Source organism: Anser anser (assembly GCF_964211835.1).
Source record: "Anser anser genome assembly, chromosome: 1".
In the NCBI taxonomy this organism is placed as follows: Eukaryota; Metazoa; Chordata; class Aves; order Anseriformes; family Anatidae; genus Anser; species Anser anser.
The window spans coordinates 132,966,726-132,988,070 of record NC_139720.1 but is presented as its reverse complement, the minus strand read 5'-3'; the positions used below and the strand labels follow the sequence as shown (position 1 = coordinate 132,988,070).

The 21,345-nt window shown below is 37.4% G+C and overlaps 1 protein-coding gene across 10 annotated transcripts in view; it reads right to left on the bottom strand.

The window, feature by feature from the left end:
• Nucleotides 1-3,422: 3,422 nt before the first annotated feature.
• Nucleotides 3,423-21,345, bottom strand: part of MID1 (midline 1) — a 251,968-nt gene continuing 234,045 nt past the window's right edge. For all 10 annotated transcript variants that reach the window (XM_083821997.1, XM_083822003.1, XM_083821995.1 and 7 more), the window contains exons 8-10: nt 20,615-20,776; nt 17,976-18,183; nt 3,423-16,409 (exon numbers count right to left, since the gene is read on the bottom strand). In XM_083821997.1, the coding sequence (XP_083678123.1) occupies nt 16,061-16,409; nt 17,976-18,183; nt 20,615-20,776 (719 nt within the window). In that variant the 3' untranslated portion in view covers nt 3,423-16,060. The remainder of the gene's footprint in view (nt 16,410-17,975; nt 18,184-20,614; nt 20,777-21,345) is intronic.

Here is a 21,345-nt window from a genome sequence, read left to right as displayed (position 1 = left end):
GTAATTCCAGCCACTGCAGTAAGTGGCTCCTTTGCTTCTGAGAACAAAGAGATCTGGGCCTAAATGAATAAATCATATGATGTAGATGGAGGAATTTGTGCCTTCTGTTAATCATACTGAAAATATGAGGGCACCTGTTAGCTTCTTCTGTGCAAGTAAAAATAACTTCACTCGACTCCTTCTTTTTCCTTACATATATTCCTTTCTGATTCTAAGATTCTCCATTTGCATCACAGTGCTATTCTGATTCCCAATAGTATGAGATTTTTTTTTTCATATGATCTCTTTTCTTTCCGGATTAGGCTAGTGACTTATTGTATCCACCAAGGACATTTCTGAAGTGACATGAAGGACATGAATTCCCCTTCTTTGCCTCCAGATTTTTTTCAGAACTTGAGAGAACCAGTAATTCAAATGCAAGTAGCAGTGCTGGGAATGGTTTCTGGCTCATTGTAATTACGGGCACAAAGGCAGCTAAATAGAGTTACTGACAATTCTGTTGTGAGGAGGATATAACAAAGGGGAAAGATACCCTTCCTCCTTCCTATCCTACATAAAAATAACTGTATCCTAAAAGGGCAGGAAATACAAAAAAATGTTTTTTTTTCTTTTGTTTATTTTTGTTTTTGTTTTCCCTTTTAGCCTAAGCCTCAAGATGACAAGATGATATGCCCAAGAAGGCCTACTAAAAAGAGGGGATCAAGGTTCAGCAGTAACATAAAACAAAATGAACAGAGATTCCATTAGAGATTTAAAATGACAAAATTAAGGTCAATTAATTTAGGTCAACTAAAGAATGACCCAGTTGTTAACTACGGGCCATTTTATGTGGCTAGAATACCTTGTTTGCTGCTTTGGAGAAACTGTCTCTTCTAGATCCTGTGGCATATCTGCCAGCCCATGTATACGTCTCCCATGCCCTGAGGCACCTCAAGAAGCACTAGATGCCTATACCTAGGCACTAGTCACTTACATGTTGTCATTTGGATGTCTTCATTCTGAACCAAACATCTCACAGAGTATCTTTCAGCTGCTCTGATATATTTTATTTTGTTTTATTCTGTGCATAAATTTATCTGGAGAAGGCATTTGGTTGTTTTTGGAAAGAGAATCAATTTTGTAGAAAAAACACCATTGTCAGATCTTTATGTGCCTGTTCTTGTAAAATAAATTGGTAAGCACCACAAAAATAACTTAATCTGAATAAAAGCTAGCATGTATTTGTTAAGAGCAAACATACCTGACAAATCTTATTTCCTTCTGCTGTAGGGTAACCAGATCTGGGAAGAGACTAGAGGCACATACTTGTCACATAGTACTCAGTGAAGCTTTTGGCACTGTCTCATATGACAATACTTAGAAAAAACAAGAGAGATGTTATCAGACTGAAACTACCACAAGTGGATATAAGAGCAGTTAGAAAAACTCTGCTCAGAGAGTATTTATAATTAAGTTCATTGTCACAATATTGGCACTGAAAGGTATTTCTCAGAGGAAGGGAGGGTCTGTCTCAGGCTGAACAGAACTTGTTCAGTTCCCAGTCAGCCCAAAGAAGGGAACAGAGGACATATTTATTATGTTTGCAGCTGACACAAAGCTATACTGTAAATTCATTGCAGCATAAGATTAAGAACAAACATGATACCAACAAGCTGGGATTAAAAACAGACATGGTTCTTACAGGGTGAAGACAGACAGGAGGTAGCTCTCCAGAAGAGTCTACAGGGGTTGTATTGATTGTGATGGGTATGTTATTCAATATTGCCATGGTGTTATGAGAAATGCAAGCACCATATTGGGATTTGAAAACTGGTGGTGTCTTTGAAAGATGATTGCTTTTATCCTTCTGCTCTTCAAATAGCTGCTAAAGTCTTACACTGAATTTTCTATCCAGTTTTGGGCACAGTCTTTTTAACAATAGCAGATTGAATCAGTTGGAAAAACTCTGCAAGGGAGCAATATGAATGATGATAAATCTTGAAAAACATGATCTATGGGAAAGACAAAAGCAATTGGGGAATTTTAACTGGGAGAGAGAGAAAAAAAAAAAAAAGGGAAAGAAACCCTGCAGGTGATGTGATGTTGGTCTTCAAGTACAGCAAGTGAAACACTGCCATATTTGGATGTCCATTGCTCTTGGTGTCTAAATTAGCTTCAACTAAGGTCATTCAGTAGGTCCATGAGTGATCTGGCTAACACTTCACTTGTGTTGATATGCCACAACACCATTAAGGGGTTCGACATATACTTTGAGAATGCAAAGGATGATATATTCAGTATTACCACTTGGGCCTGGCCTAGTCCTGCCTGGAAGAACCGATAGGAGACCAACACAAGACTGGAATAGTTGCAAGCACACTGAATTCATCGAGTTTCCCATGACTAAAATGATTATAAAGCATGTTAATTCAAAGAACTACAAACTATGTGTCATGTCATGCCTCTGCCAGGAGAAAAGTGCACAGTTTATAAATCTTGTATTTTAGTTGGCTCATATATTTTATATTATTTTCATTTTTTACATAATTAAAGGTGACTAAATAGGTGCAATTCTTCTAGCAGGAGCTCAGTAAGCTATTCTGAGCAAGTTTAGATATGGTATCTCTGAGGCAAGGCTGCAGGAATGTGATGGAAAGCTGTCTTTCAGCCAAAAGTGAAATTAAGCATTGTCTTTTACTCCTGGCTGGAATTTCTGACTCTCGTATGTTCCCAAAACTATGTCAATTTGGAGAGAGAGAAAAAAACACTCAGAACTTTGCTTTACTCATCTCGTCCACACCTCATTACTCCTAGTAAACCCTGTATCTGTTCTCCCCCTAGCTTGTGCACACCTCCAAATTTAGCTTTGCTGTTATTACTCATTACTTTAACAGTTCTATACCATAAAATAATTTTGTTCTAGTAATGTTTTAGTTCCTGTGAAGTTATGTAGGAGAGAAAGCTTGTGTGAGCAAGGAAAAGTGGCTGGGTTTCAGGGATTCACCTTGATCTAATGTGATCTTGACCTACGGCTGGGAGCCCTTCCCTTCCTCTTGGCATGAAGGTTGTTATCCTGGGTTATAAACAAAACAAAACAAACAAACAAACAAAAAACACCAAAAAGCAAACAAAAAAACAGGCAAACCCACCCATGTGTTTACCTGATGTTTTCACACATTGTAGCTTTCACTGTTTTTCTCAAGGCTAGCACTGAGATGGATTTCTGGAAAGCTGCCTCCAGCCGTATATACCCTATGATTTCCTGTCAGTGGGTATTCCTTAGTGAGGCTGTGATTCATGAACAAATTGCTAGTATGTTGACCATTATCTTAAACTGAGATCAATAAGGTTTAATTACCACTCTTACTTTTGCTAAGCTCAATTCTGCCCAAACTAAAATTATTACTGAAAATCAAAGGTTTACTTTAGCAGAAATTAAGAGGTAGAGTTAACATTCTTTATTACAAAAAATCAAAACACATTCTTACAATCCAAAAACTTGCTAATAAATTGTTATTTCTTTTCATATCCATGACTTCCTTAGCTGAGTAAAAGAAAATCACTGACAGATGGTCAAAGTACCATCTTTTATAACCCAAATCGTCTAGGTTACACATTCATTTATACACATCCCACAATGCATCTGCAGATTTTTATTCCAATAGCTAAACATCAGTTCATTTACATTTACATAAATTCTATATTTTAACATCACTTGGAGAACAATAACCTTACAAAGATTTTGTCAAAATCCTTCTGTATTACAGTGACTGTGGTTACATTTTATTAATATCCTCAATAGTGAGACTTAATCAATGTCTTGGCAAAACTTCCTTGTCATCCAGTATCAAACATCCTCACCACTCTCACCACTTTCCATTCCAACAACTTAGCACAAAACCATCCAGCATTGCTCTTAACCACTTTGGCAGTACCTCCTTTTGTGTAAAAGGCAAATTAGTACTACTTCTGCTATATCAACACACCAAGCTCCTGCACCTAGGGGCCTCACAGAGACACTGTACCTGCCTAGTGACATCATTTACCAGAAACCTGGGTAGGGTCAGCTAGAGCCAGAACAAAGTTGCTTTGTTTTCCCACCATGCTATTGGAAGGACTCAGGATTTTCAAGAAGATAGCATTGATTCCACAATTCTATTGAGAAATACTTATTGAGGTAAGGCCTTGCACGTGAATTAGGATCATAGGCTGACTTTTAGGCAGCAGACATAAAAGAATATTTTGTTCAAATGGTAAAAAGTAACAACAGTAATGAAGCAAGTTGCCACAATCTGTGGAAATAAGTTACAGTCTGAAAGCTTTCTCCATTTCAATAACCGTTGATGTTACATACCACAAAGGTAAGGAGAAGAGTTTTGTTTTACAAAATTTTTTCATGTTGTAATGGATATTTCAAATTTATTTTTAATGAGTAGAAAAGGAAAAGAAAATGTTCCCAATTCCTTCTTACTTTGTTTATACTTCAATTCTGTTATTTTATGCTGTCTTTCCTGACTCTGAAACCCCTAGGCAGGACAGCCCCGGTGTGCCTTTCCAGTCCAGTTTTGCAGGCCATTCTGATAGTCCTTGCAAACAGGAATCCTCAGACTCATCCCTCCAATGCACCCCAGACTGCCTCAGTGCTGCCAGTATTCCACTTTTCCTTATGACTTGAACTCAATTAAATTCCTGTTTGCCAAACCTTTTCCAAAATATTTACCTGCTTCAGGCGTTTTTCTGACAGTTTCCCTTAGTTAACCTTCCTTAGTTAACCTTCCTGGAGCACTAATTCTTTTCCCATCAGAAAATGTTTTCTACAGAAACTCTCATCTTCTATTTGAACTTTTTTTTTTCTACCAGCATGAAGTGTCAACAGTCTTCACTATAACATTTCTCCAGTGTGAGTCATTTCCTTCCCTTTTATGAAGAACAAGCAGCAATCTTTTGCATGTGAAGGACTTTTTCAACTGTGCACTCTGTTAACCTGAAGGATGGATCATTCCTCACCACAGCATCATTATAGATAAATACTCATGCTGTTTAGAGACAGATGAAAAGAAACCTCTGAAAGAAGAGTGTACAGTTTAGAGAGGTGAGTCTAGGGTAAAACCGTGGAAAAAGGAATATTTACATTCATCCACGGAATATTTTTCTCTCCCCATTAAGATTTTCTGGAAGGTAGCCATCCAAAACAATCTGCCATGAATATCAAAAGAAGTCTCAGTTATCCTTCAGAAAACCAGCTCTGTTTCCTTTACAGAAGATGCAAATAACTTACATAGTAGAATAAGCACTTTTGACCTCAGCATCCAACTTGCATGTTAAAGAACCACCACTTCTCTTACACATTACTTTTAACTTATAGCTTTTGGCTGCTTTTTGCATTAAAAAAGAATTGTGCTGGGGTTCCACAAAAACAAACAAACAAACGAAAGCAACATTTGGCACAGGTAGTGTGTGTTTGATACTTGTACTCAGTCTATCACATCAATACATGCTTACTGTTGTGAGGAATGAAAAATGTAGTCATGCTAACTGGTACCTAGATATTCTAGTTTTAGTACAATGTTAATTGTATGTAGCTGATTAAAGAATTCAGGAAATGCTAGAGAACATCTGATGACAATGTCTATTAAACTTTAAGGACAATGTAAGAACAATGTTAACTATTATTACATAGCATTTTGCAGCAATTCGTTAAGCTAACCAGTTAGGAGTTTAAAATACTTGTGCATATGAACGATGCAAGAGAATGCATATAAGCATACATAATCTGTAAGAGGGTTTGTTCTTGGTCAGACAGAAGCATTTTCATTCATTGAGTTTACCTGGATGGCCATTTTCTGTAAGTATTATTACAAATAACTTACTTTGAAAAAACAAAGGCTTAGTGCCTTGAAGAGTCTTTGGGTAGGGGAGATGTCCACATTGAATATGAGTTTGACTTACAATGTTCCATCTTGTCCATATTTAAGATGCAAAGCTTTGGCTTCAGTTAGGCCAATGAAAAATTGCCTGCTTACCTCTGAAGTCAGAAGTTGTCTGTATATTTCTGTATTCTATCAAAAAAACTGGTTTCTCTATTAAAAAGAAAAGTAAAAATATTGACACTGCAAAAGTGTCAATATTTAATTTGCTAAATTAGACTGTAGAGTGATAGTCATTTGATCTGTCTTTCTTTGTCTAAAAAGTAGGCATTAAGTACATGCTAGCTGTCTCTAACTCCTTAGAAGACCAATGGGGAAAGATCAGTAATGTGGTAGGATTCTCCCAGTTCCAAGTTAAGATGCTAAAATATCTGGGATGAATAGCATCTCCTGGAGATGCTATTCATTTCTCATTCATTATAGAAGATATCTAGAAAATATACTTAGGCCCAGTCAACTAATATTTGGGCATTTACACTGAAGAAAGCTGAATCTGGTTCACAAAGCAGAAACGTTGAGGTTCCTACTATCCTATGAATTAACCTTCTTGATTTCTACGGACCTAACTGTCCATAGCCTGACTGCATTTATTTTCATATATATATTCATATTGACTTCTCCATAAAAATCTTATTCACCTTTTCTAATGCTACCCCTAGACAAATGTTTACAGACACAAGAACCCCATCTCCCTTCAGCCATCATTTGTAGCTTCAGCTAATGAACTGCGAGGCCTACCTGCCCCACAAGCACTACTGAACCTGGGGCATGAGGAGACAACTTTCCATGTCCTTATAGAAACATGGAAAAATGCATCTCAGCCTTCTTACACAGACCTTCCTATGAGGATAAATGCCACTTAAAATTTACTCTTTGAACCTGCATTTCCCATCTGTAACAGAAGCTGGGGAAGCTAGTGGAGAAACATCTGAATCTTGCTAGTTGAGCTAGTTTAACCTCTCTTTTTGCACGACGTCAGGTTCCTTTGCCAGAGGGGCCTGGGTAAAGCTTTGTAACATAATTTTGTTGCCATACTAGATGTAGGGACAAGGCTAGCCTGTGGCCTCACTGTTCCTGTCATGACAGAGGTCAGGGAAGGATTAGAGCTGGAGACCTTTCGGATCTAGCTTGCCTCTCCTGCTACATTTGGGGAAACCCAAAGCCTGATTTGAGGAAAGCTAAACCCACACACAACAACTCACCATTCTGCATGATTTGCAGAAACTGGAATTCCCTACACAGATGAAAGGTTCTCAGGACCTAAAGCCACAACACATTTCTGTGCATGAGAATCAGCAAAAGTGCAGGTGGTTTATACCAAATCCATAAAAATATTTTCCTGTCACTGTATCAAACAGCAGTTTTTTACCTGGAAAAAGTGACGTCTATTCCAATGTCTATATAAAACTGGTCACATTTTTTAATGCTACATGCTTCTTATACAGTTAAAAATACATGAAAGCATTCATAACTTGATAGTAATTCAGCCGTGAAACTGGCTGATGGTTTATTCAGGCTCCAAGAGTGGTGAGAACTCGTTACTTGTTCCTACTAAATTTATTCATCCTGAGAGATTTCCAAGTAATACTAATATGGAGCACTGACTTCATAACAGCAGAAAGACAAAGTGTTCCTGTTTCATACTCTCCATGAAGGGATTCAGGAAGGCAGTATCAAGACTGTAACAAAAAAACGTGGTTTGGGTAGAGTTCTTTGAATTACAGACTGTTAATAAATATTTTTTCTATTGTTCTTCATGTGTATAACATTCAAAGATTTATCCTAATTTCTACAATTGGTCTTGCATTTGTAAGAATTCACAGCATTACTTGGGGCACTTTCTTAATATTACCTCCTGTTTGTCTAAATGCATATACAATGCAGGAATGCTATAACCGAACTGTCAGCACAAAACAAACAAACAAACAAAAAACACAACAAACAAAGAAACAAACAAACACAAACTATTAAATTTACAGTAAAAGAGCAGAGTCCTGTTTTTCAATTGTTTCAGCAGTTGTGATACTTTGTACTGATCATTATTCATGCATGTGACAAGGTTGAATCCAGTTGTGTTTCTCTCTTCCCACCCACATAAATAATTTCAATTAAAATTGATGTTTACTGTGTTTATAAGCAGAATTGCACTTTCCTGAACTCAGTCTGCACCAGTACTTAATAGCTAGGTCTCATTTTATTCTTCACCTTTAACCTCTGCCAAACGCAGCTGACTTCGCATCAGCAAAATTTGCTTTCAAGTTATCTTGACAAAAGCCTAACAGTTCTGGATTTATATATATATATATAGTGTGTGTGTGAAAAAAGTAGCATTTTCAACTCTTAATTTTTACAGCTGTTCAATGAGCATTTGGATGTAAAGTGATGAACAGAATGAGAGAGAAGGCAATCAGCTGAAGAAATTAAAAGGATATGTTACTGATTTTATTAACAAACAAATCTCCATTTGCTCATTTCTATTTCTGGATTGGGTCTACCACTGGTTGTAATCCTTATGATTCACCAGAGAATGAATTGTGAATCTTTCCACCTCTACCCACACTTACAAATTTACATGTACCCATTTCATTCTCAATTTGTCCATAACTACTGCTTACACAGAGATGACAGAAAGTCCAAATTGCCCCATGCCAATAGGAGATGTTATCACTGTGCTGGGAGCACCTTCATACCTGCCATATGAAGGACTTGTTCCCAATTACAAAAGGAATTAGTCCCTATGTTTCCCAAAAGAAAGGGATATTTCTAGTTTGGGAACTGCTGCTGGAGAGGACAAAGAATATATATATATATATATATATATATATTATAATATATATATAATATTATATTATATATAATGAATATAATATAATATATATATATTTTAAAACAGCAAAACCCAAACTTATATTATATTAATGAAGTTGAATATATATATACATATGTTGCTATTAAAGGGGACTTGTTACAGTGATATCCTAAAATAATATGCTATTCCTCTGGATGTGCTCCTTAATCAGGTCTCATAATACTGCTTTAATTAGAGGGCAATACTATTAAGCCAAATATAATGAAATAAAATAATTCCATTTGTAGAAGAGTGAAAGGCTTATTTGAATTCTTTCTTTAACTTCTTCATCAAAAATATTCTTAAGTTTCAATAACATACTACAGTAACATTTTCACTTCTCATTTAATTTTCTGTAAGCCTTCTGAAAAAGGTAATTTTCAATGAAATTAAAAATAAATCCAACTTTTTAAAACATAAAGGTATTCCCCCTTACACACAATTCTTGCTACTCTAATTTCTGATGTCTGAAAATACGAGTAGTAGCATTAAGAAAGAAGAAATGGAAAGATAGCAGAAAAATATTTGCAAGGGGAATAATTTGTTATCCACATAACAAATCGATGGGAAAAAAAAAAGTAATAAAAATGCTACTTAAAACTTTCATATCCTCTTATGTGGAAGATGGCTGTCATTTTTAAATATTTCAGTGGTACAACCATGTAAAGCTTTTGTTTTGTATTGAGTTTAATGACTGTTAGGCAAAACACAAAGCCTCCATTTGCTGTCTTTTAAAGGCTTGAATATAAGCTATTTTATGAATGCATGGATTTTCAGAAATAATCCTAATTACTGTATGTCTGTGTACACTATAAAGAAATTAGGTGGTATTCCTTGTGAAAAAAACATCTCCATGCATTCAAATAATTATATAAATTATGATAAAAACTTAGAGGAAGTGTGCTACTAAACTTGTTTTCTTATTCATTTTTAAAAGGAAGGCCAAGAACAATAGTCTTAAGTTGAAAAATTATATAAAAACTTATCTATCTGCTATTCTTATGATTTCTGTAAAAGCAGCACAGCACCTGCCAAGAGAATTGTTCCCACTCTGCTTTGAGGAAACAGCAAAGTGTTGCCCGAACAATTCACTCTAGAAGAATGTTATTGAACTATACATTTTAACGCACACCTGTGCTGGCCTTAGGAAACAGCTCATGAGAAACTGCAGTTTTGCTAGCAGTTAATGTGCTTTCTCCAAAGATATGATTTAATAGGAATGCTGAGCTGTTAGCACACGGGCTACTGCTTTACTCAGTTGTTGACCCCTTGGAAACTGAAAATTCATGGGCTTGTACCTACCTCTACGTAAATCTCCTTTGAAGTCAACAGATGTAAAAATCCAGGCAAAAGTAAAATAAAAGGAAAATCAAGGCCTGGGGCTGTCATCCCTGCCCTCCTGCTTTTATTCAGGTTAGGATTTCAAACATATAATTGCAAGATGGTTTTTTGTTGTTGTTTGTTTTTCTTCTGTCATTTGGGAATGTAGATTGGGGCTGAGCTGTATCAAAAGGCAGAATAGGTGCAGACTTGCTTTGCAGAGCTGCAGGATGGCACGAGGGCAGGCAGCAGCGGCAGGTTTCCAGCTGCCCTGCCATTCTGAATGATCCCTCCCAGTACTCTCCAGAACTCTCTCTTTTGCTACCTCTGTGCCTCTCTCAGGCAGCAGTAATAATGACACTGTCAATCACATTGTGGGAGAATAAGAATAAAAAAATTAGAAGACTTCATGCCTTCCCAATACATTGTTATGCTTCTAAATTAGGGCTTCCTCAACACTGAATGTATTCAATCCCATATCTCTCAAATCTATACCAAGATTAATGTATACAGATGCCGTATGCCTCATGGCCCAAATCAAGTCTCACTCACACTGAACCACTGTTAACACCACTGCTCTTTAGTCTTTTACTTTTTTCATATGAAAATTAAATGCTAAATCAAAGGTTAAAATGTAAAGAGTTTATTTCACTTCAGAAAGCACAATAAAAACAAATAGCTCAGTGTAACTTGGAAGACCCACTATCAGCTATTGGGAGGGACCAGGGCTTTCCTCCCTGTAGAAATGACAAAGATTAAGACTGAAGTTCAGAACACTGTGCTGAAGATCATAATTTTAAATGGGCAATCAGCCCAATGACACAAGAAAAAACTGCACCTTACATTCCTATACGTGGACATGCATTTCAACTCTGGGAAAGATCAACACATGGAAAGATATTAGAGATGGTGTTATGAGAATTTTGCCAGTGCATCAATACATAAGCAACCTGTGCATGCTTTTAATTATCTTTGAGATAAAGTCCTAAAGATCATAAAATGAAAAATTGCACAAAGCAGCTTGAAAACATGAGGCACCATGTTTTCACACATCTCTCTGCTGACTGAAATTTTAAAAAGCTTGCTGGCCCCTGAGTATCTACCAACAAACAAACAAACAAACCAAAACAAAACAAAAAACAAAACTATAAATTAAATGAAATATAGAAGCCACATAACTCACAATTTGGCAGTAAAGCTTCAACAAGCTCAATAAAGATGACATTGCTGAAGGTCTAGCTATAATTGAGAAGATAGATTGATTGGTCAACCTGGTCACATTTACATTTCATCCTTCAAAAGATGACCAGACATAACTTAATATATGGAAATGACACTCTTTCAATGAGACAGACATAAGAGCTGTAGAAGACAGTCTATGGGATACAAACAAGCCTCTGTGCTCCTGCAAGAGTATATAAGATAAAGGAGATAGAATAAACCATAAGGCTGTAAATCTGGCCAGAGACTGTGCTTGATTTTAGTGTAACACATAGGTGTGGCAGTTATGCACAAGGAGGAAACATTTTGACACTGAATGGTATGAATTGTAGACAGAATGAACATATAATTATTCTGATCAGATGTGGGAATACCAGAAAAGTCATGATTTTCATCTTCGGGAGCGCTATTTTAGGGAAACCTACCATTTGGGAAAGGAGATAGACTAACCTCAAAAAAAGAACCAGTGTTTAGTTACATGGTAAATACAGCTGGATGACATAAAATAAGCCACTATTTTCCCAAGGCTGCCCCACCCATGGCCTTCAGGCCAGGTATGTGCTGACCAGTTACTGTGATGGCACAGTATGAATTTTCTCTTGCTGTGGATCCAACACCTGTTCACTCCTTAACCGAAAACGAAGACAGTTTCCAATTAAAGCCAATAAGCTCAGTTTTGGTGGTACAGATAGAGCCACTAGCAATTCTCACTTTGTTTTGGTAGGTAGGAAATCTGGAATTTGTGCTGTTGTAACTACCAGCAGAATCTGGGAACTAATAGACATTTGCTTTGTCAGAATAATTAAGAAAGAAATACTTATATTGTGTCTGATGTCAAATAATTATCAAAAAATCTCCTATAGCAAATAGTACTTCATAGTGCTATATATGCTGGCCATCTCACAATTGACTAGTTAAAGAGCTGACACTTCAGCTGTCAATAGTGTCCGGTTGTGTTTTCTATCACGAGGAGAATGCAGTGTTCCCACTTAAGAGGCAGGGTTAAAACATGATGCACACTCCCATTCAACGACCTGCCATTGATAATATAATGAAGAATGTATATACATTTTCATCTGTATTTGCCCATTTCCAGCTTTTCATAGTGTACCCACATCTGAGGGAATTTCATGCTTCTTACATTTGGGACCCACTGCTCAGTGGGAGTCTTTCCTCTGGGGAAAGTGAGAAATAAGATAACCAATACAGAGAAAGAATAAACTCATGTCCAGAAAACGCAACAACTTCAGCTCCCTCCCTGCTCTCTGAACGCCGTCATTGGGAACCTACAATGGGCTAAAGACGATCTACTAAATAATTTACAACATACAGCCTAAATGATTTTTCCCTGTTAGATGTGCATTAACACATGGAAGTCTAACACATGGAAAATTTTATCTGGCCTCAGAACGAAAAAAAATTGACCCCTCCCATTCCATTACCTCAAGTCAGACCGGAGTTTAGATGACTCTACTGTCTTCTGAAGAGGCTGTTCTACGGCTTAGTCTAACTCCGCTTAATCACAGCTTGACTTTGAAACATACCCTTGGAACAACGATTATACCAATATAGACTTTATATATTACTTTCATTGCTTGCATCTCAGAAGACTATTCCTCAAAAATCTGGCTTTGTTAAACATGGCATTATAAAATGCTACCTCATTTCTATTCACAAAACTTTGAAAAATCAGGGAAAAACCTTCATCTAAGACTGCACTCTATATTAAAGTAACATGCTTTACTTTTGCACAAAGATCACCATTCCCCCAGATTTCAATAGATTCCTATGGACCATGCAAAATGCCACAGACCACAGAAGCTATGGTTTCGAATTGATGCTTTTATTGATTAATCAGGCATTGAATCAGGTATTGTAAGGCGAACAGACTTTGTTTGTTAAAAATTGTCCAGATGAATACCTTTCATAGTAAACTTGTTTCCTCATAGTCCATACAGAATACGAAATAATTCAAGAAACAAGCAAAAAAGGAGCACCTGACTAGTTACTGTCATTCTGTGTGTGCATGTATGTATGTATATACACACATTACACTATACTTGTACATACACTAGTGTGTGTATACCCATACATACATATACACAAACATATAAGCACGTAATGTACTGACTCAATTAATACTGTACTGAAGCAACGTGGCTTAGCTCCAAATGAAGTATTCTGTATTAAAATATAAATGATACAGCAAGGCCTGTAGATTACAGACCATTTGTTTTTCCTTTCACCAAAACAATGATCTGTTTCTGAACTCACAGTTTATTTTTAAAATGAAAATATGTGAGATCACTGGGGATCTTTCCAAATTCATGGTATTAATTCCAGCTCAATCTCTGCTAACATTGTATGGCCAAACACTGAACAGCGTTTTCAGTTTGTCTGCTACTGAAATCAGCTTCTAGAATTAATATTTCTGGCAAAAGAGGAGGCACACAGCTTTGCTACTTGTACTGTGGTAATATACCCTCTCCTGTTAGATGGAAACTTGGCAAAAATCCTACATTAAGACTCCCTTCCTCCTGGACATTTTTATCACTACTTCTTATCAGTCATCACCTGTCAGCTCATTATAATAATTTTCATGCCATCTCAGCTACCTTCCAAACATCCCAGGCCAGATTATCTGGGCAATGTACACCAGGTAGTAGAGGTAGCAATGTATTCAGATACAAAACACAATGTTTGAGGATTAATTTACTTTTTCGTTTTTGAGCATATCCATTTATTTATTACTAAAGACACAAAGATAAACACTGCAGTACACTGTATGTACATATTTTCTGGTATTTATGTCAGTTCTGCACCAATCTTGCCTGTGACCCATGAGATACTACTGCATCAGAAAGCCATGGTACCAGCATTGTACTGTCACACTTTTCTCCATTTAATTCACCAGTTAGCAGGGCATGTAAAGTGAAATGAAAGGAATACGGACAGACATTTATTTTCTGTTAAAAAAGGGAAAAATAAACCCTGTATGCATGTATGTATTCATCACCTTGCTCTTAAGTTCTATATATCATCATAAGGCAAACTGTAGTGCAGCTTTGTACCTGCAGAAACTATTTAAAAAAATCTGAAGCTGAGCTTGGGAACATTTTATTCTGGACCCATTAGTGAACAAAGTGCATTAAGGCATCCATTTCAAAGGACACCTAAAGCATGGTAATTACTGAGAAAATCTTTTTTTTTAAAGCTGGTATTCAACTTATCCTCTTTCTACACAGGCAGATTTTCACCACTTGCATAGTAACAACAAATCACCATAAGAAAACCATTCTTTTAAAGTTGTCATATGCCTCAAGCATCTTCCAGAATGATCATTTTATGTAAGTATTGTAGTAGTTACAAAGGGTTTCTACTCTGTAGAAAGGAAAGAGAAAAAAAATGCACCTGATTCAGCTTTGAGATAAAATAGGTACAACCTCTATTGACTTCATTGAAGTTTATCCACCAACACCAAGATGAATGCAGGGCCTGCCTGTGCAGATTCCTACTGCTGCTGAAAATTTGTTATTTACTCCTCATTCACAAAGAGAACTGGGCTTTCCCAAACAACCCAAGACAATGATAATTATGAACAAACTCCAGCTGTAGTTTCTCCATACAGCACATGCAAAATGGATTTCCTTGCTTTGTTATAGATACTACATAGTGTACAACAATGAAACATTTGTATTTAGTTTAAAATCAATGGTAAGGTGGCTCACGTCTCACTTCTGAGTTATTGGCTGGGCTTGCTGTGTTGAACCTTGTAAAATCAGCAATAAGCATTCACATGTCTACCATCAGAACCATGACGTCTTCCATTACAATCAAACCTTAAATGATGCAGTGCTTTATCAAGTTAGTCTACAGTCAGACCTTGGATTGGCTGCTCTCCTCCAGTGTTCTGATTTTCAGAGATGGTATCAGTCTTTCACATCCTCAGTGATTCTACAATGTTTCCCAAACATGAAAGTGAAACACTGGCAGATGGGAATGTTGCCATCAATAAAATAAATCACCAGATGATTTATACACTCACATTTCTAGGACATACTCCACACGTGTTTTATGAACAGAGAACATACTGCACCATGAACAGAAGTAAATTAAACTTTCTTCTTTTGCTGTGTTGGCTAGCTCCACTTCCTTGCTTGTTTATTTTCATTCTATTTGGTCTGCACATTCCCATGTGGAAAGTAGAAATTAAGAGATCTTGCATTCAATAAGATCAGTAATGAGAGCACTAATATTGGCATGAATAAAACCAGCAGTATACTGACTTGTCCACTGCACAGTTTTCATCCTTCCAATTTCCTGCTTTTATCCACTGTAAAATAAAATGATGTAAAGGGGCTGATGAAACTTTAATGAATAGGACCATCAATGTGCAAAGCAAATAAGTCATTTTCCAGGTATCCAAAACAGGCTTTCCCTTTTCTCTCTCTCTCTCTCTCACTTTCTTTTTCTTTTTCTTTTTCTTTTTTTTTCCTTTTTTCTTTTTATAAATAATTTATAAATCTTCCTGTAAGATACTAAATACAAATCAAAACAAAAGCAACTGCAAAAAGAGTTCTAAGGTATTATTAAAGCCACTTCTTGTCCTGCACAAAGTACTCAGAAAAGAGAGATTCTCCCCTTTTCACTTCTGTCTATGTTCGACAGCAACAACTGGGATGCCATGCAGTCTGCCAGCTCTGGCAAGCTCCTGCAGGCAGCTGCCCTCAGGAAACGCGTCCTCCTACCTTTTAGCTTTTAGCAGTCATGCCAGCTGCTCAGAGGAGTCTAAGTGGTCAGGGATAGGCAAGCCAGTTATAATGGTCAAACACTTATTCCACACAGTGAATGTGGGGCACACGGGCTGCCCAAACGTAATGTCAAAGGTGTAAAGGTGCAGGGAGTTCAAGGCATCGTAAAAGGCAAGGGAACCGTTGTCATAGTCCAGCAAAATGCCAACACGGCGGAGGTGAGGTGCAGGCTCTATTGGGATTTCTTTGCTGTTGTGTCGCACTACCCACGTATTGTTACAGCGGCACAGCACCCAGGAGGCAGAGTTCTTCCCGATCCACTCGTGCTTTGGGGCTGACTTGTATGAAATACCAATGGCATACCTGCAAAACAAAAACAACTCAGGAAAGCAAGTGCCTCCTGCCCTGCTCATAGGCTGGTGTGTCAGCCACTCACTGGAACTCCCCAGTCTCTTGGTTGTACTGATTAAGTTCTAAATAAGTGAAATTGCACCATAATATCGGCATGGTTTTAATTAATGTTTTTCCCATGTCTCTCTTACTTCTGAGATGTCAGGGAAACTTAATTGTCCCTCCCTTTGTTTGTAGTTTGGCTGCTATGGTCATTTTTTGGAGCACGTGCCTCTGGTATTCTAAAGGAAAATTGTTAAGTACTCAGCAACTTAGGGTTTAAATCACTGGGCCTCGCATTTCCACTTCTAAACAGATGAATACAGAAGAATTCATTGATTTTAAAATACATTGCTATCTGTCATCTAATCTGATCTCTCATTTCTCCTTTAATATATGGCCCAGAAGGACAAATGCAAGAGTAGACATCAAAGGACACATTAAAAAAAAAAACATTTTTGCCATTCTCAAATATGTTTTGCCAGATGTTAGTGTGGTTTTTAGATTCAAATGAGCATTTTTTAGACTGGGTATTGCGCCAAGTGAAGCATTTACAGGTGAAGACGTTTGCTCTGCAAACTGTAATTTATGGCAAAATGTCTAGGGTAGAAGGATTATGAAAATGTTCTCATTAATGGACACTAAGGGCAAATACCTGTTTTCTCATATATTAAAGAAATGTAAAAGTTCCTCACGTTCTAGAAACACTGCAGTATTTGTAGGGCTTTCAACCAACAAAGATTAATGTGCCATAAGTTACTCTATTTTCATTCCTTGAAGTTGGCAAACAACATTTTTCTTGTTTGAGACAGTGGGCATACCTGAAGAGCTTACTGAATTTCTCCTTCATTAACTTCCGTCATGATTGCTGCCTTTGAATCCTAAAGGATAACATCTGTTCTACTGACCAAAGGGACCCTGAAACCCGGCCCTTTATGGCTGAGAGGATCATTCAGGAATAGAATAACGTGCTCCTCCATTTCCTGCCCCAGGCTTCACATCCTGGGTCATAGACCTGGCACTGCTGCTCCCCACTCGTTCCCCGGAGCTGTATCTGACTTCCACCCCTGTGAATCTGGGTCATCAAATTGTCCTCATATTCTGTATTTTTTCTGTTTTGCTATATTTTCCAAAAGAAGGACAGCAAGATCTTTCATATCTAGTAAAGAAATGATCACGCTTCAAATGTTTGCTCTGCTATAGAAACAAGATGAAACCTTCTTAGCTTTCCAACTCACTAAAATCTTGAAATGTGTTTTCTGTAGAGTCAAAAAACAATCAACCTCAATCATGGAGGAAAAGTCCTGTATGGGTTTCTAAATATAAAGATGCTCTGTCTGGCAGAATAAGTTCCAGAATCTGAAAGTGCTGGAAATTGGGAAAATAGTCTGACAAACTGGGTAAAAGTATATGCTAGGTCTGCTTATGCCATTCCCTGTGCATCTGTTACCACTCTCTGTCAGAGGAACTGTACTGGGACCTACATGGACCTTTGATGTGAACCAATGATTATTCTCATGTATATTCTTATATACGTACCATGTACTCCCACTTATAACCACTTCCCAGTAATGCCGTCCGCTGTCAATGAACACATTGCCAGCTACTCCGTAGCTCCCTTGGCTCGTGAATCGCTCTGGTGTATGACTCTTTTTGGAGGAGGTTTCATCACGTTCCACTGTCAAGTTATCATGAGACACTTTCAATTTTCTGTGAGCAGATTTGGGGTCCAGTTTAAATGGCTGACCTATACAAGCAGAGACAAAGATAGCAGAACAGTTTGTCTTTAATTTTAAAAAGAAGAGTGAATAGAAAGCATAATAAAGAAGCATACAAGATTACATAATCTTATTAATCTCCTTCTCTGAAGTGTTCTCAAGATAGACTAAGTGATTCTGCTCCCTGTGCTAGCTGGCTTGCATTGTCAGTTTACTGTCAGTCTCATTGTGCACTAACTTCCCTGTGTTGATAATCCCTGAAAAGAGCCCTGCGTAATCTTCATGCCCATTATCCCTGACCTAGAGGTAACCTGAACACTCTAATTCTTGCATGTAATTGAAACCAATATACATGCTAATAAAGGTCTGAGGGTTGCTTTTTTTCACAGCATATTAGATTTAGAATGTTACATTCTATTAATTCACTAGGGATAAAGCTCCATAATAACATCTTCATCATAGCTACAAAAATGTATGATTCCAAAGCCCACAAAGTGAGTTTCAAAATAAGAAAAAGCATTAGCCTTGTCTGTTCGTTTGCTCACAGCTTTATTTATGTCAAGCACAGTCAACAATTTAGGACCTTTTTGGAAGGACGCCCATGAGGTTCTATGGTGCTGGATATTGTGCATTAAAAAGAAGGAAGTGAACTATAACTTGGACCAAATAATATGGTGTAAAAACATTACTGAGGCTGTTGCTCTTGGCAAGTATCTTCAGCTGTAGCACAAGGTTTGTAGACAATAACAGGAAGCTTTTTGGTAAACTGAACCCTGTAGATATCTAAAGTCTGGCACAATTCTGACAAGCTTTCTCCTCGTGTCAAAAAGCAGAATGATCATTTACCTCCACCAGGAGACAACTACAAAACTATGACTCTATGTGTGATCCAGCAAAGCCCTTTTCCCTTCTTAATGTCTTTCATGTCAAGGAAAAAAAATGCAAGTGGAAGATTTGATCGCATGCATAGAAAATAGAAATGAGCACTCCCATGAGGTCTGTGACCCTCTGGCACTGACAAGTGTACTTCAAATAAGATGTAAATTGCTCAGAGTTTATGAAGGAACAGTTAAGTACTTCTCATGCAGTAAAACTGAAAGTGTTAGTGTGGGGGTAAGAAGAAATTAAATTCATCTGAGCAAGGACAGTCGTTGGTTCAGATCTCTAGGAAACATGAAAAGCAGAAATTTAAAATGGAAGATGACAGATGCAATGCTAATTCTCAGTTAACATTATGGGTCGGTATTAAGACAAGGAATACTTTCAGTGTTAGAGTTATAATCTACTTTTACAATGTGTATTTAGTTACATACTATGATGAAGCATAAGATAAACACATTGGAAACTATTTGGGGATGTTTTTTGACTATTTTTTCTTACTGCTGAGTAGCAGTAATATATCTGCAGCCTGCCTCTTTAACTGGTTAGTAGCCTTTGTGTTGTTGAAGCAGTAACTGAAGGATATCTTTCTCTGTACAGAGTCATTTCTGCATACATCATTTCTTAGTCACCTGAGAGGTTGCTTTTGCACCACACTGAGTCACAAAAAGACAACAGGATGAAGGGTTGCCATTTCCAAGTGGGTCTTCTGGTACTGCATTTCCTTGTAGGTTATCAGATTCTTGGTAGCAGATGTATGGTTTATATGAGTAGCTTTTACACAGGAGTGCAAGCCAGAAGAAGCCCCCGAGCTGGTATGTGCCAAACCCTGTGGCCCCTTTCTTGCAACACTCAATATCACCCCTTTTTGAACACTCTCCCCCTCAATAAGCAGGTTTCAGAGAGTGCACAAATCCCAGTGTTCCCATTCCAGAGCTCAAAGTTGTTCATGGTGACTACAGGACTGAGGGATTGGCTGGGACACAAGAAAAAGACTGAAAACCCATCTTAAAATTGCTATACTACATCTGCTAATAATTTGTGTAACCATTGTTTATTTTATTTTTTGAAGTGGGATCTCTGACTAATCTACTACCTTGTTGAACTCCATAAAAACTGAGAGGGATGGAGCTAAGGAAGTTTTCTAGTGTCCTAAGAAAGAGATCATCTTGGAGAACAAAATTAAACTAGCATCTTATGAACACAATACAAAAATAAAATGTCTTGTTGCAAACATAAAATGTTTTTACTTTGTAGAGGAAAAAGAATAGGAAAAAGAGGAAAAGAGGACATTAAACAAAACCACAAAAGACCATTTTCAAGCATTTCACATGTGATGGCTTGGTTCCTAAACGATATTTCCAGTGACCAAAGTACAGATGCTTCTTATGATAAAAAGTAATTTCTGCACTACTGAAGACTCCGGTAATCTTAAATTGAGTTAAATAAGTGACTTTCACTGTGGGAAGCACTTTAAACAGGTTAATCTGCTCTGCAGTCTTGTATCTTTCAAAAACCAAACCTAAAAAGGAAGGCAAGAAAGGAGAAGAGTGTGTGTGTGCTGGATTTCACGTTACTCACTGTTTGTCTTGAGCTTGCCGGGCTCACTGTTTCTGCTGCCAGCCTGATTAATGGCCTTAACAATGAAGATGTACTTAGTGCCACTCTGCAACCCATGCACGGTGTAGTGGTTTTGTTTGATATTGGGAACAATCATCCAGCTGTCGGCTGAGTTACATAAACCTGCAATTTCAAACCAAGCACATTAGTCATAACATACTAAACACTTTGTAACAGTGGAACATTTAGAGTACTCCTGAGCACCAAACCACCGATAAGAAAAGGGCTTCTATACCTTTTAAAGTGCTGTTACATTCACTAAGTCTCCACTTAATTGCACTAACTCATTTCACCAGCCCTCAGCCAGGGTACCTTTTAACTTCTTGCTATATGAAGTCAACCATAAAAATTGGACATGTAAGAAATGACTCAGTGAAGGCATGAGCAATCTGGGAATTTTCATATCCCAACACAACGAATTCTTTATTGCTTAAGGGCCAGAGGATTATGGAGATCCCATCAATCTACTTTTTAGATTAATGAACTCAGTGTAAGCCTCAAAAAACTAACATAAGCAGTAATGCTCAGAGTCTTATGGAGCCACCTTTGCCGACAGTCATTGGGTATGTTTTCTTCAGGACCTGAAGCAAATTGTGGGAGGCCAAACAGGGTGAAGGGTGGGCTCCAGAGCAAGCTTCAGCTTCTACATTCCAAAATTTGCCAGGATGTAAATTAAACAGTATGTTTAATAG